The sequence below is a fragment of the Penicillium solitum genome (genome assembly GCF_028829755.1).
Source record: "Penicillium solitum strain IBT 25940 chromosome Unknown utg000004l_segment0_segment0, whole genome shotgun sequence".
NCBI classification, from domain to species: Eukaryota; Fungi; Ascomycota; class Eurotiomycetes; order Eurotiales; family Aspergillaceae; genus Penicillium; species Penicillium solitum.
This window is the reverse complement of record NW_027072124.1, coordinates 1,763,438-1,776,587: the sequence shown is the minus strand read 5'-3', so window position 1 is coordinate 1,776,587 and position 13,150 is coordinate 1,763,438. Positions and strand designations below refer to the sequence as shown.

At 50.2% G+C, this 13,150-nt stretch overlaps 6 protein-coding genes across 6 annotated transcripts; 3 read left to right on the top strand and 3 right to left on the bottom strand.

Moving 5' to 3' along the window:
- Positions 1–203: 203 nt before the first annotated feature.
- Positions 204–1,402, top strand: N7455_006684 (uncharacterized protein; the record flags this gene model as incomplete). The annotated part of the gene is made up of 2 exons (XM_065605406.1): positions 204–293; positions 355–1,402. Exons 1-2 carry the CDS (start codon positions 286–288, stop codon positions 1,400–1,402), a joined length of 1,056 nt encoding a protein of 351 aa, XP_065461260.1. The 5' UTR covers positions 204–285.
- A 227-nt stretch (positions 1,403–1,629) lies between these two features.
- Positions 1,630–3,607, bottom strand: N7455_006683 (protein arginine methyltransferase RmtB). The gene is made up of 4 exons (XM_040958379.2): positions 3,322–3,607; positions 2,840–3,253; positions 2,550–2,787; positions 1,630–2,496 (listed from the first exon to the last, which is right to left on the bottom strand). The coding sequence occupies exons 1-4, from the start codon at positions 3,557–3,559 to the stop codon at positions 1,734–1,736; spliced, it is 1,653 nt and encodes a 550-aa protein (XP_040811169.1). The 5' UTR covers positions 3,560–3,607; the 3' UTR covers positions 1,630–1,733.
- A 244-nt stretch (positions 3,608–3,851) lies between these two features.
- N7455_006682 (Mo25 family protein) lies at positions 3,852–5,248 on the top strand (the record flags this gene model as incomplete). The annotated part of the gene is made up of 5 exons (XM_040958364.2): positions 3,852–3,956; positions 4,012–4,072; positions 4,141–4,619; positions 4,682–4,954; positions 5,015–5,248. 5 exons carry the CDS (start codon positions 3,852–3,854, stop codon positions 5,246–5,248), a joined length of 1,152 nt encoding a protein of 383 aa, XP_040811207.2.
- Positions 5,249–6,071: 823 nt separating this feature from the next.
- Positions 6,072–8,715, top strand: N7455_006681 (putative TBC domain protein; the record flags this gene model as incomplete). The annotated part of the gene is made up of 2 exons (XM_040958293.2): positions 6,072–8,270; positions 8,326–8,715. 2 exons carry the CDS (start codon positions 6,072–6,074, stop codon positions 8,713–8,715), a joined length of 2,589 nt encoding a protein of 862 aa, XP_040811210.2.
- Positions 8,716–9,873: 1,158 nt separating this feature from the next.
- N7455_006680 (NAD(P)-dependent alcohol dehydrogenase) lies at positions 9,874–10,999 on the bottom strand (the record flags this gene model as incomplete). The annotated part of the gene is made up of 2 exons (XM_040958308.2): positions 9,874–10,302; positions 10,361–10,999. The coding sequence occupies 2 exons, from the start codon at positions 10,997–10,999 to the stop codon at positions 9,874–9,876; spliced, it is 1,068 nt and encodes a 355-aa protein (XP_040811161.2).
- A 713-nt stretch (positions 11,000–11,712) lies between these two features.
- On the bottom strand, positions 11,713–12,567 carry N7455_006679 (3-hydroxyacyl-CoA dehydrogenase family protein; the record flags this gene model as incomplete). Its single annotated transcript, XM_040958370.2, has 1 exon — positions 11,713–12,567. One exon carries the CDS (start codon positions 12,565–12,567, stop codon positions 11,713–11,715), a length of 855 nt encoding a protein of 284 aa, XP_040811279.2.
- Between the last annotated feature and the right edge of the window lie 583 nt (positions 12,568–13,150).

Sequence of the window (13,150 nt, the reverse complement as noted above, 5' to 3'; positions counted from 1 at the left end):
TGACACTGTGTCGGGAAAGGAGCAGGCAACTGTGTAAGTCAGTCGGCTCGGCAGCGCGAGTGACCTGGAGTCAATTCTCAAACTTTTATGTTCAAGGATTTGCTGGATATATGCTGATATCCAAAGCAAATCAAATTTGAAGGGAAGAGAAGAGAGTTGGAGCCGTCAAGCTGTCGACGGGGCATTTGGCCACCCCGGGAACAGCGTCGGGCCGTGGGGACGTCATTATCGATAAGACCAGCTCTTTGCTATCGAGCAACCTCCACGCAAGGGTCAGTTTCCAAGATGCCTCTGTAAGTTGGGGTTTTTCTTTCGATTTTTTAATATCTACGAATCCCGCTAATTATTTTATAGCCATCTACTCGGCAAAAAGTCATGGAACGTCTACAACGTCGAGAATATCGAACGCGTCAAGCGCGACGAGGCGCAAGCCAAAGCCTGCGAAGAAGAAGATGAACGTATTATGCAAGAGGTCGATGCCGAACGTAGGATCAAAATTCTTCGCGGCGAACGTCCGCCTACACCCCCACCGGCGCCTTCCCATCTGTCGTCTGAACCCGGGCCTCGATCAGACAGAAAGTCCGCCGGCGACGCTGGAGGATTTCGTAAGAGAAGGCGCGTTGCCGGGGAAGATGATACGGATCGAGATATACGATACGCTCGGGAGGATGCGGCGCAAGCAGTTGCTAAGCGGGAAGAGTTGATGCTCGCCTCTCGCAAGGCTGATGCAGCACAAGCCCCGATTCTAGACAAGGCCGGCCATATCAACCTGTTCCCAGCCGCAAGTGCTAAAACAGAGAAGAACTCCGAAGCAGAGGCTGAAACTGCACGGAAGAAGCGCAGTTATGAAGACCAATACACAATGAGGTTCTCCAACGCCGCGGGCTTCAAGGAGACTATTGGTCGGAAACCGTGGTATTCCTCCTCAGAACAAAATGCAACTGCGCCAGGGGCGATGCCTGAGAAAGATGTGTGGGGTAACGAGGACCCCAGACGCAAAGAGAGGACACAGGCGCGTATGAGTGCGAATGACCCACTCGCAGCCATAAAGCGGGGAGTGCGTCAGTTGAAAACAACAGAGCAGGAACGGAAACGGTGGAATGATGAGAAGCGAAGAGAGATCGAAACCTTGAAAGCCGAGGAGGTACGGAGGTCAAGCCATCGGCGAAGACGATCCGCGTCAGTGAACAGCCTTGATAGATTCAAACTAGATGCGCCAGACAGGGAACGTGAGAAAGACAGAAGAAGTTCTGAGAGACATCATCGTCGCCGTCGAGATCAAAGCCGAGATCACTCTCATCATCGCTCTCATCACCACTCCTCTCATCGCAGTCATCGTCATCGCCACGATGAACATTCTGAGGCTCCCAGGCAGGAAAAACATTCTGAAGCAAAGAATTAATCCTAGATGTTCCATTTGTTCTACGAGATCATGACTCAAATTACGACAACGATACCCATTAATTATATTGCTTGTTACTAAATGTAAATCTAATGTTATATGCAAGGCCATTTTAAACCGTTTTCACCAATATTCTATTCCAACTACAACGCTAATAAGGGAACGTCTCAAAAAATATGTCTCAGAAGACATCTGAAAAAAGACTACCAAAAAAGACGTCACAAGGCCGCAAACCTCATTTTTATATTCACTGGGTTAAGTAAACCTTTTCTATGTAGGTGGTCATATCTCTTTTAGTTCATCAGAAAACGCATCAAAAGATCGCTCGATCCTATACGAGGCTCCATAGCTGGACCCCCTTCTCATTTGCATCGGACTCCCATTGAACACTGATGTCCACTCCCCGAGAGCCCTTCTCGGTCTTCTCATAACCGATTTTGCCGGTGATGACCTGGCCCTTCTTCAAGGCCTGGGAACCTTGCTTAGCGTGGTCCTTGGCATGGTCAATGAGAAGGACAGTCTGTTGCCAGTGGGTCTCGGTTCCATGAGGACCAGTGGTGAAGGAGACAATTCCCTTCTTTTGCATGTCCGAGGGGATGGCATCCTCAGGCAGAATAGACTCTCTGGAGGGCATGAAGAAAATGTCGAACCAGATAATCCATCCATCCAATGCGTCAACATCCTGGTTCAAGGTAACCTGGAATTCCTTCAAGAATGACAGCTCCTCAACAGTGATGGTGTGCAGCGGAAGTGTCAAGAAAATCTGAGACTCTCCCACGACGGTCGTGGGCTGGTTGCTGCGAACCACAGCCTCATCGTAGATCTTGTGAAGCATGCTGTCCATCTTGAAACCGTAGACGTTGTTCCAGAAAGAGATGTGCGACGCGATGAAATCCGGATCGGCGTAAGGGGCGAGGCGCAGGGTAGCGTGAGAAGGAGCCATAAGGCCACCAGGAGCGAGGTAACGATCTCTGGCGTAGATGACGGAATCAAACATAGCCTCGAAAAGGAGACCGTAACCCATCCATTCGGAGATGATGATGTCGACCTTTTCGACGGGCAAAGTAACCTCTTCGATCTTTCCACGGATACAACTGGAATAGAGTCAGTACTTTTCTCTTTATTGGGGGATGATTATGAGTCTTACGTGATCACATCTTCAAGGCCATTGTCGTGGACAATTTCCTTAGCCCGGTCAATGATGTTCGAGTTGTCGACAGCAATGACCTTCTTTGCGCCAGCCTTGGCACAGAACATGGACAAAATACCAGTGCCACAGCCAACATCAAGAACAACCTTGTCCTTGAAAACGTGCTTGTTTTCGTACACGAAATCGCGGTAAGAGTCGGTACGGATGGTGTCCTTGAGCATAGATTCGTGAATGCCTTTAGACTATGTTAGTTTTATATGCATGATAATCTGAGCGGGATATCCTACCGTTGTAAGCGTACGAGACGAAATATCCATCTTCAGCATCCTGCAGTCTGTCGACAGCCTTGGCCGAGGGCTGAGGGTTGGATTCAGCAAGCTTATCATCCTCCTTCGACAATTGGTCGTCCATCGACTTCTGCACAGCAAGACGGTACTCGGAGAATTGGGTCTGCAATCGCTCCAAGTTCTCCTGGAGTTCGAGAACCTGTCGGTTGGTCTCGGTGGCAGGGGCAGCGTCTTCGCCCTGTTCTTCGGCAAGATCGTCCAAGCTGTACAAGAGAGCATCGTCCTCCAAAACGGGCTTGAGGTAAACATCATCCTCGAATTTGGACTTGGATGAAACATCGGGGGTGTTGTTTCCGTTCTTGACTTCGGTGCGGACGTAGTTGACCAACTTGATGTTGTCGAGGAAATCTAAATCTAGAAGCGGAAAAATAGTTAGCCTTAATTGTTGGGCCCCCCGTAAGAGTAGTAGAAGCTGCACATACCAAGATCCTTCTGGATCTTCAATAGATCAAAATTGTACTTTTCCTTGCACTCCTTTAGCATTGAGCGCGCATCAGGGTAGACCTGCTCGGTGAAGAGGCCAACCACAGGTTGCGACTCCTCATCGGGCTCGACATCTTCCCAGCCCTCCTCGTTGCTAGAATCGGAGGAATCCGATACTGAATGCGAGTCAGGGAATCTCTCACCCACGGGTGGATCCACGGCATTGGAAGCTGACATGACTTATAAATGGTCAATATCAAATTGTTTCAAGCTTGGAGGGGGAGGGGCAGAGATAGCAATTTGATAGAGAAAAAAAAATCCGTTATCAGCGGATGCCTCAGGCAGCAAGAGCCCCCCGGTTGCCCGTTGCCCCGCCCTGGTTTGTTTATTCGCAACTTGCAGACGAATACATCACATTTGCTTCCCCTTGGACTCGATCTTGATTCTCCCGTTGCAATTATAACTTATTCCATGTCGCCTTAATCTCCAGTTTCTTTCTCAATTTGCCGCATATTCTCTCCATCTCACCATGGCTTTCTTTTTCAATCGTGGCCGGTCGCGGCAACCTGCTGATATCGTCCGGACAACCAAGGAATTATTACTGAGGATCCATGACTCCCAGAATGCTCCCAAGGTTCGTTTGGAGACATGAAACATGGAGAGAAGAATTCCACTAACGAATCAACTAGGCCGAAGAGGAGCTGGCTAAGCAACTCAGTCAAATGAAGGTGATAGTACAAGGAACACCAGGTTAGTCTTCTGGAAGTAATACCCAACGCGCAATGTTAAGGAGCTAACCCAATAATCTTCATGTTCAGAGGTCTCAGCATCAGTGGATCAAGTCCATGCACTTGTCCAAGCAACCCTTCAAGAAGATCTACTTTTTGATCTATCCAAAAGCATCCATTTGCTTCCCTTCGAAGCCAGAAAAGACACCCAGACCGTATTCTCCCATATCCTTCGGTTCCGGCCTAATTCATATGGCGCCGAAAAGGATCCTCCAGTCATCTCATACCTTGTCCACCATCGGCCAGAAATCATTGTTGAGTTATGCCGTGGCTACATGCAGAGTCAAAGTGCAATGCCATGTGGCGTCATTCTCCGAGAGGCATTGAAATTCGACGTCATCACCGCGATTGTATTGTACGACCAATCCAGTGAAGGAGAATCGGCGATACGACTATCAGACGTGAAGCCTAACCAGCCGCAACGGGGGGATGGTGTGTTCTGGAGATTTTTTGATTGGATCGACAAGAGCAATTTCGAAGTCAGCGCAGATGCGTTCACCACATTCAGGGTAAGGCTCAGATTGATGGCTATTCTAAGGTTGATGATAAATGGCTGACATATCTTTTACAGGAGATTTTGACGCGCCATAAGAGCCTCGTGACTTCGTACCTGGCAACCAATTTTGAACTATTCTTTGGGCGGTTCAACAACATCCTGGTCCACTCGGACTCGTATGTCACCAAGCGTCAAAGCATCAAGCTTTTGGGGGAGATCCTATTGGACCGTGCGAACTACAATGTGATGATGGCATACGTGGAGAGTGGAGATAATCTCAAACTCTGCATGAAACTGCTGCGGGACGACCGCAAGATGGTACAATACGAAGGATTCCATGTTTTCAAAGTAAGTTTGCCCTCAACTCACTCCTAACGCAGATGAGGGCTCGCTCTGACAAGGGATTAGGTGTTTGTGGCCAACCCGACTAAATCGGTGCCGGTGCAACGAATTCTGATCAATAACCGTGATCGACTGCTGAGGTTTTTACCTAAATTCTTGGAGGACCGAACTGACGATGATCAATTTACGGATGAGAAGAGCTTCCTAGTCCGTCAGATCGAACTCTTGCCCAAAGAGCCTGTGGATCGGGCTCGACCAACTCGCGACTCGCCATCAGCTCACACAGCTGCTGTGGCTTGAGCTGGATCTAACGCTGGGTCGCCGGATTGACCGTTTCACGCCTTTATGATACTTTTTCTTTTTGCGTTGGTTCTAGCTGGGGGCTTTTCCCCTTTTGACTGCATTGAGCATTGACAGCTGATGGTTATCCAAGCCTCGGCTACAGGAGTTCCACGCGTTTTGTACATCTGGGGCGTTCGGGGGGGAATTGGGGGGTTTGAATTGCATCTACTCTGTGTTGTCCACGTACTCCATAGTTGGGTATGCACGGATACAACTGAACAGATTACCTCTTGATGTCACATCCGTTGGGCAATGATGCTAATCTAAGCACCTTAGAACTAGCGTACTCCACCATACTCCTTGTTCCCGATCCACACGCGGCCCATAGTGGTGGGACAACCCCCTTGATATTCTATTTTAAGAGGGAAATGAGAAACAGAAGAGAGTACAACATACAGAATTGCTAATAGTATGGTTAGGGAGATATTAGATTTCGTATATATACATACATGTAGCTATGTAGTTATGTAAACTACAGGGGATGGTATGAAACCCCCGAAGATGCCCCCGTTAAAGGTCCAGCACTGACCTAAAGAGGCGCCAAGAACCGACCCAAAATAACTCCACTCCTCCAGGTATCTCTCAATTTTAATTCTGGAGATTCTGTTTGCTGAACTTCCCTTGTGATTTTCCCCTTGTCGCTCCTTTTTACTTGGATCTCCATTTTCGCTTAATCTGCCCTGCCCCCCCCCCCCCCCCCCCTCCCTTTCGGCTTGTCCTCACACTCCTTTCCTTCACGCGATTTTAGCCTACGCGCAGAGTCGCAAGTCATGCCGGGATAATGGTGAATGAGCTTCCTGCATCGTTATCGCCCGACCGATCGGAGTCCAATCCGACAATTCACGCCGTGCCTTTTGAAAATACCGTTGCCGCCCCTCCTGCAAACCGGTCGGTCTCCTTGCCCACAGGCGATGCGCCAATAGCCTCCAATGGCCGATCTTTCAGCACAAGCGCTGCGTCAGCCAGTTCGAGTGATGATCGTGCATCCGCGCTTATGTTCCCACGGCTCGCGCCATCGGTTTCCGTTGGAGATGAAACTCGAACGATTCGATCGGAGGGCGCGCCCTCCTTGCGCAGCGTGCCCAGCATTCTTGTGAATGAATCAGGTTCCCGTCCCAGCTCACGACCAGGCTCAAGGCCGGGTTCCCGGTGGTCAGAAAGAAAGTGGGGTGGTTTGAAGAAACGATCACTTGAGATGGAGAGGAAACTCAGCTCCGAAGAGCCTCCGCCAGTGCCTCAGATCGAGCACCCCTTTACTGGTATTCCCTTAGATATACCGACTTCTTCGTTGGATGGTCTGGATAAGCCGATGAAGTTTTCCAATCGCGGGAGTCTGATCAAGAGTGATGCGAAACGTCCACGCCCGAAAACCCCTCAGGAGAAGCTGGAGGAGCACCCCGAACCACAACCAGACCTACCGCCCCAGCAGAAGCTAGACGAGCAGCCCGAGCAACAACCAGACCCGCCCCAGCAAAGCCTGGAAGAGAAGGAACCTCTTCAAGAGCTACGCCAGCCATGTCAGGAAATACCGGAAGAGAGTTGTGGTCCACAGTTGGAGCGACAGACATCTGAAATTGCGCCGCCCCCTGCCATTATCATGACCCGGCCCGAAGGAGAGAATGGAACACCGAAAGCGGTCCCACGGCACGCCAGACCCCAGGGCACTCTTCGCCCAAGGCAGACTAGCCTTCCGAGCAGGGCAATCTCGGCAGACGAAGATATGTTATCACGGCGAGTTCGGCTGATGTACGAGAAGGGCGAAGACAATGTTACCGACTCCGAAGTTGCGAAAGCAATGGCCTCAGAAAACGGGGTCTTATGGGAAGAGGGCGCGGTCCCGGATTCCGAAACCTCTGAATCACTCGATACGAATACTGGAAATGAAACCAAACCAAGGGCGTCTGTCGAAGCGGAGCGTATCCGAATCAAGAGGGAAACCCAGGAGCTAGCAGGCGGCGCTGAATATTGGCAAAATGTCGGCGCAGAACAAGTTGATCGTTATGGCTTCATTCGACCTGCAAAGAACTCCAATGGCTCCGATATTAACCCGCTCCAGCGAGTCACGACTAGCCTTCTGCTTGCTTCTGAGACACCTCGGCGGAAACGTTCAATTCGCCCACCAACCGCTCCGGCCAGCAACCGTTCCTTCAATGGTCCATCTCTAGCCCGCAAAATATCCCACAGTTCCCTAAGCGCCCGTCCATCTTCATCACAGAGCAACTATGGCCCACCCTTGCGCCGCTCGACGTCTCGTTTGCGTGCGGCGACCAATCATCTGCCTCACAACCGAGACCGAAAGGCCAAAGATGAGGCGGCTGACATGCTCACTCTGCCCACCCCATCTGGTGACGAGAAAGAAGACGCACCAATTACTCGCGCAATGCGAAGGAAGGAGTGGCAGCGTGAAGACAAGTGGACCAAGATGGCTAAGCCGACGAAGAAGAACAAGCATGGCGGTGGTATGACCTTTGAGTTTGACACTCAGAGCTCAAAGTTGATCGAGCGAACTTGGAAAGGCATTCCAGATCGGTGGCGGTCAACGGCTTGGTACTCATTCCTTGAGGCCAGTGCCCGACGCCATAAGGGCAGTCCGCCTGCGGACGAGCTCATCGAAGCCTTCAATGAGCTCCAGTTCATCTCGTCACCGGACGATGTTCAGATTGACATAGATGTGCCACGGACGATCTCCAGCCATATAATGTTCCGGAGACGTTATCGGGGTGGCCAAAGACTATTGTTCCGCGTCCTTCACGCCATGTCGTTATATTTCCCTGACACGGGCTACGTACAGGGAATGGCAACACTTGCGGCTACGTTACTGGCCTACTACGACGAGGAACATTCTTTTATTATGCTCGTCAGATTGTGGCAGCTACGAGGTTTGGAAGAGCTATACAAGTCTGGCTTTGCTGGTCTAATGGAGGCCTTGGCCGACTTTGAGCGAGAGTGGCTCGCTGGAGGAGAAGTGGCCACGAAACTAGTAAGTGAATTTCGCTCGAAACACGAAGAGTGTCTACTAACGCTTACTTTTGCAGAACGAGGTTGGAATCCCACCCACAGCTTACGGCACTCGTTGGTACCTCACTCTCTTTAATTACTCAATCCCCTTCCCAGCTCAGCTTCGCGTGTGGGATGTCTTCATGCTCCTTGGAGATGCCGAAGACCACACTGGCCGTCCTGCAACCTCTGCAGGGAAGAACAGTGTCCCCATTCCTGAGAACCCAAGGACATTTGGCCAAGGTCTTGACGTCTTGCATGCTTCATCTGCTGCCCTTATTGATGGCATGCGTGAGATCATTCTCGAGTCCGACTTTGAGAATATCATGAAAGTCCTCACTAGCTGGGTTCCCATCAAAGACACCGAAATGTTCATGCGTGTCGCCAAAGCGGAATGGAAAGTCCATCGTCGCAGGAAATCCCCTTAATTATTCTTTCTCTGATCATGACTTCTTCGTTCGCGCGTTTGTCTTCAACCTTGTTTGGCTAATTTATTCACGGGTCAACCCCCTTTTGCACTAATTGGCCCTATGGGTGTGCTATACCCTAATGATTGCAAGTCGCACCCTAGGGCCTTACTCTAATGCCTTCCACTCTATACCCTTTACTCCGAGGTCTCAGAGCGCGCTTATTTGTTGCCGTCGTCTTGTTCTGATTGCCCTCTCTCACTTTACTTTACCCGCGTTCCTTGCCTCTGTGATTTCTTATCATTGTATCTCCTGGATACTAATATTTTTGATGACCGTTGATTCCCCGTCTGGTTTTTCTTGGACGATCGATACCTATTCCCATGCCCTATTTCGCTTTCTTTTGGTCATTTCCTTTTATCCTTACCTTTCTTCAACACTCTTGTATATCAATTTGGCGACTGGCTCCGAGGGTAATTTTCTCCCTCGCCGCTGCCCATTTGGTTCGAATCGTGTTTCACGGTCTGTCAAAGATTTGCAACTAGTTGTCCTATAATTGGACTGCCCGAGGCGACATGGATCGAACCTATATAATTCCGGGGCCGAGAATACAATTTTATATTATACCCAACATGAATACCGGTCGCTTATGCGGCCTTGTGACGTCTTTTTGGTATCTTTTTTTTCAGTCCTTTTAGATGTCCTTTTTCTAGATGTTTCCCCCCGATGTTGTAGCTAGAATGTAGGCGGTGGAAACGGCTTAAAATGTGCAAATCGACGTACCTATGTAGCTATACCTAACTATCGTATATATACTTGATTTCCTCAGCCACCGGCGTTTTTATGAGGGTGCTCAGAGCCAGGCTCACAAGTAGATTTCAGTCCGGGTGATCTATGTATGCCTCGTAATCAATTCTGTTGAAGAGTCAATAGCATCACTGCCGTGGCTTAAACGTACTGATAAGCTACCGTTATGGCGCGTGACTCCAAAACCATTGTGAGGCCCTGGCGAAGTCTAGCACGGCCTCTACCATTCTAGCCCACGACACGCCGATAGACGACTGTGTATCGTGGTTCATATACGCGTCCACTCGGCACCACAGTGGGGGAGCAACGTACAAACTAAATCCGATCAATCTCTGCAAACATAAGCCACCTCGCCCTCGAAATGGCTGCGGCCTAGTTTTCATGCACCTTGACCACGACCTTGCCACGCGCACGCTTTGTCGCGATGCGTTCGTAGGCATCTATGGCATCCTTCATGTCGAAGACAGAGTCGACAGGGATACGCAAGCGGCCCTCCTCGATCAGGCGTGCTAAGTAGACTGCGTCGTCACATGAAGGGGGCGTGCTGAACATTATATAGCGACGCTGCACGCCGCCCAGCCAGATTGGCAGCCAGCTGTTAAGCATGGCATTGCACGCCGTCACATACATGCCCTCGAGCATGCCGATATTTACAAGAGCCCCCTCGGGCTTAAGATAAGCCGGGGAGTTGACAAAAAGTGCCTGCGTGCCGACGCAATCAAGCACAAAGTCAAACGGCTTGTCGCCATACTGATGCGCTAGGTAGGCTGGCAGCGATTCATGTTCGCGGTAGTCGATGAACTGTTTGTATATTAGTCATTTTTCTTATGCAACGTTTGCAACTGGCAACTGTGCCTACCTCATCTACACCCAGATCACGAACCATAGGCTCGTTGCCTCCGCTAGCCACGCCGACCACATTTGCACCACGCAGCTTGCACAGCTGCACGAGCACCGAACCGACTGACCCGCTAGCCCCATTCACGAGCACCGTGTGACCCTCGCGCACACCTGCTGTGCGAATCATCTTGAGCGCGGTGCTACCGGATCCGACGATACCCGAGGCCGACGCCATGTCAATACCGCCATCGATACGTGCGACCTGGCTGCTAGGCAGTCGCACATATTCTGCCAGCACGCCGTGGCCCATGATCACAGCGCTAGGAATGTTTTGAAAGGCAATGACATGTGAGCCCGGATTGCGCAGCTCTGCCGGCGCCCCCGCGCCAGCCGCTACTACCACGCCGGAAAACTCAATCTCTGGGATCCACGAGCTGGTGAAAGGCAGCTTAGGCAGTATCTTCATTATCATCTCACTGCTGAACTGTAGTGACACGTTTGATACGCGAATTAGCACGTCGGACGACGAGCCCGTGGGCACGTCGGGGGTTGGATAATCGGTGGTCAGCCCAAGCGCGCTACTAGCAGGACCGCGCCGCCGGCGTACCCAGGCACGCATGGTCGGCGGAACGGTCGGGGGCTGGGTCTTCGATGACATTCCTTCTACTATTGGTGTGCGGTGAATAGACGAAGAGGAGGACAGTTCACGGCAGAAGCAGGGAGACGTAGCAGAAATGTGGTCGACAGATCCGAAAGCCGCTGTTAGGAGTGGGCAACTCAAGAATAAGTGTCTCTCGAGCCTCTTTGAAGGTAAACACTGATGGCACAGCCCGAGAAATGTGAGAAAGATAGGGTGTTCCTGGAGGTTCGCCTCATGCGTCAAAATAAATGATTGGTAAGAAACAGAATGTAAGCCTTAGGAGTATCCATCGCAATGCACTCTGGCTAGTAGGCTCCTAGGAGCGCATGGGGGCCAATTTAGTCACGGGGAAAAAGACTTGGCAAGAGGGCTTCGAAGTTTGATCTTATACGCTTAGCGCTTATCAGAAAGAAGAAGAAGGAACGAACTAATCCATGTTAGTTACTTTATGTACAGGTCAAGATTGTAGACGTCCAAAGTCGCCCATTCGCTCATCCTAAGAGCCAAGTGGGCGTGCTCAGTTGTACTCAGTAAGCAAAAAGCGGCAAGACCTGAGCACTAATACGGAAAGAGAACGAAGTACAAATGTAGGTATACACCTGTAGAGATAACGTTTGATAAATAGTTCCAGTTAGTGTCATATCATGTCTCTCTTCTAGAACTGTAGCCTCAATGGTGTATTCTAGAAACTTTTGTATTGCAATCTCTAAAAAAACAATCTATAATGATTTTTATCCAAGTAAACCCTTTCCAGCCTTGGCCCCCAGATTGCCCTTGTCAACAAAATTCTCCTTCAGCCATTTCATGGCAGTGGTATCCACTTGACGCTGCTGGCTATACACAACCTCAATATTGTACACAGTATCCAAGCCAACAGTATCCATCATCAGACAAGGACCCTTGGTAGCCTTGAACCAACTCTTGAACATCTCATCAATGGTATTAGCATCACTGACACCCTCAGCCAAGACAAGCAAAATTTCCCGCTTAAGCGATGCCCAAATACGATTGAAAACCAGTCCAGTAGAATCAACCTGAGCATGCACAGGCTTGAACCCAGCCTGAGTAGCCTTCTCCATCAAAAACGGAAAGATAGCAGGATCCGTGTGGCCACACGACATCACCTCAAAGTACGTCTGGTCTGGCGGCATGTAGTAGTGACCGTTGCAGATGCGGTAATTCTTCTCCGTGTTGACAATCATCTGGCTGGTCCGAAGGGACGACGAGTTGCTGGCGATTATGCAGTCCGGCGGGGCGATCTTGTCCAGTTCCGTTATGAGCTCGATCTTCATCTCCAGCTTCTCGGGAATGGCTTCGATGACCATCCATGCGTTACCCGCGGCTTCTTGTAGCGAGGTTGTTGTTTTCAGCTCCGCGGGTTCCGTGCCTTGCTTGCTGGCTTGTTCGGCTTCGTGTTCCTGAATGTAGCTTACGGCTGCGCCGTAGTCAAGGGCTTTCTCGCATAGGATTACCGTGAAGCCAGAGGCTATCCACATCATGGCGATTCGTCGGCCCATCACGCCGCCGCCGATTACGGCGATCGGACGTGTGCTTGTGTCAGGCTTGGTCCACGGGGTTGATGGCATCTTGCTTTGGAAATTGGAGACTTTTCAGGTGGGAGATAGCCCTGTGAGATATGGTCTCGAGTGATAGTCATTGTGGCCACTTTGATCGAGGGGGAGAGGTTATGGGGCTATGATGCTATGATGATTGAATCTCGGGTCCTTTCCCGTGATGATCTAACTCTGAGGGCAAATGTGGCTAAGTGGCCTCGATACTGTAAGCTTGTGCCTCTGTCTGACTATTAGTTCTACATTATTTGTTACTGTAAGGATTATCGGCATGAAGTTTAGTGGGATCGTATCCTCGACGGGTGAAATGGTCATCTACGACACTCCAGGTGTCCCTTTAGGAGGCTTCTCGAGCAAACGGGCAAAGGTGTAATATTATCTGTTAAATGCCTCTACTAAGGCGAGAACAGCTTAAAAGGAAGCAAGGGAAAGAAAGATTTCATGCCTTCACGCGTTTGGTGATGTTTCCAACTCAGCCATCAATTCAGTTGCCGATCCTGAGCTTGTAGATCACGCAGTTATATTTAGCAACTCAATCGACTCATTCCACATTGGCGTGGCCCCGAGGAAACCATTTACTAGCGCTCAAGTTCGTGAG

Coding starts and splice junctions, on each gene's coding strand:
- N7455_006683 (XM_040958379.2), bottom strand. CDS start 3,559: ATGTCAGCTTCCAATGCCGTGGATCCACCCGTGGGTGAGAGATTCCCT. Junction 2,788..2,839: donor CGTCTCGTACGCTTACAACG/GTAGGATATCCC, acceptor CATAGTCTAAAG/GCATTCACGAATCTATGCTC. Junction 2,497..2,549: donor GGCCTTGAAGATGTGATCAC/GTAAGACTCATA, acceptor ACTCTATTCCAG/TTGTATCCGTGGAAAGATCG.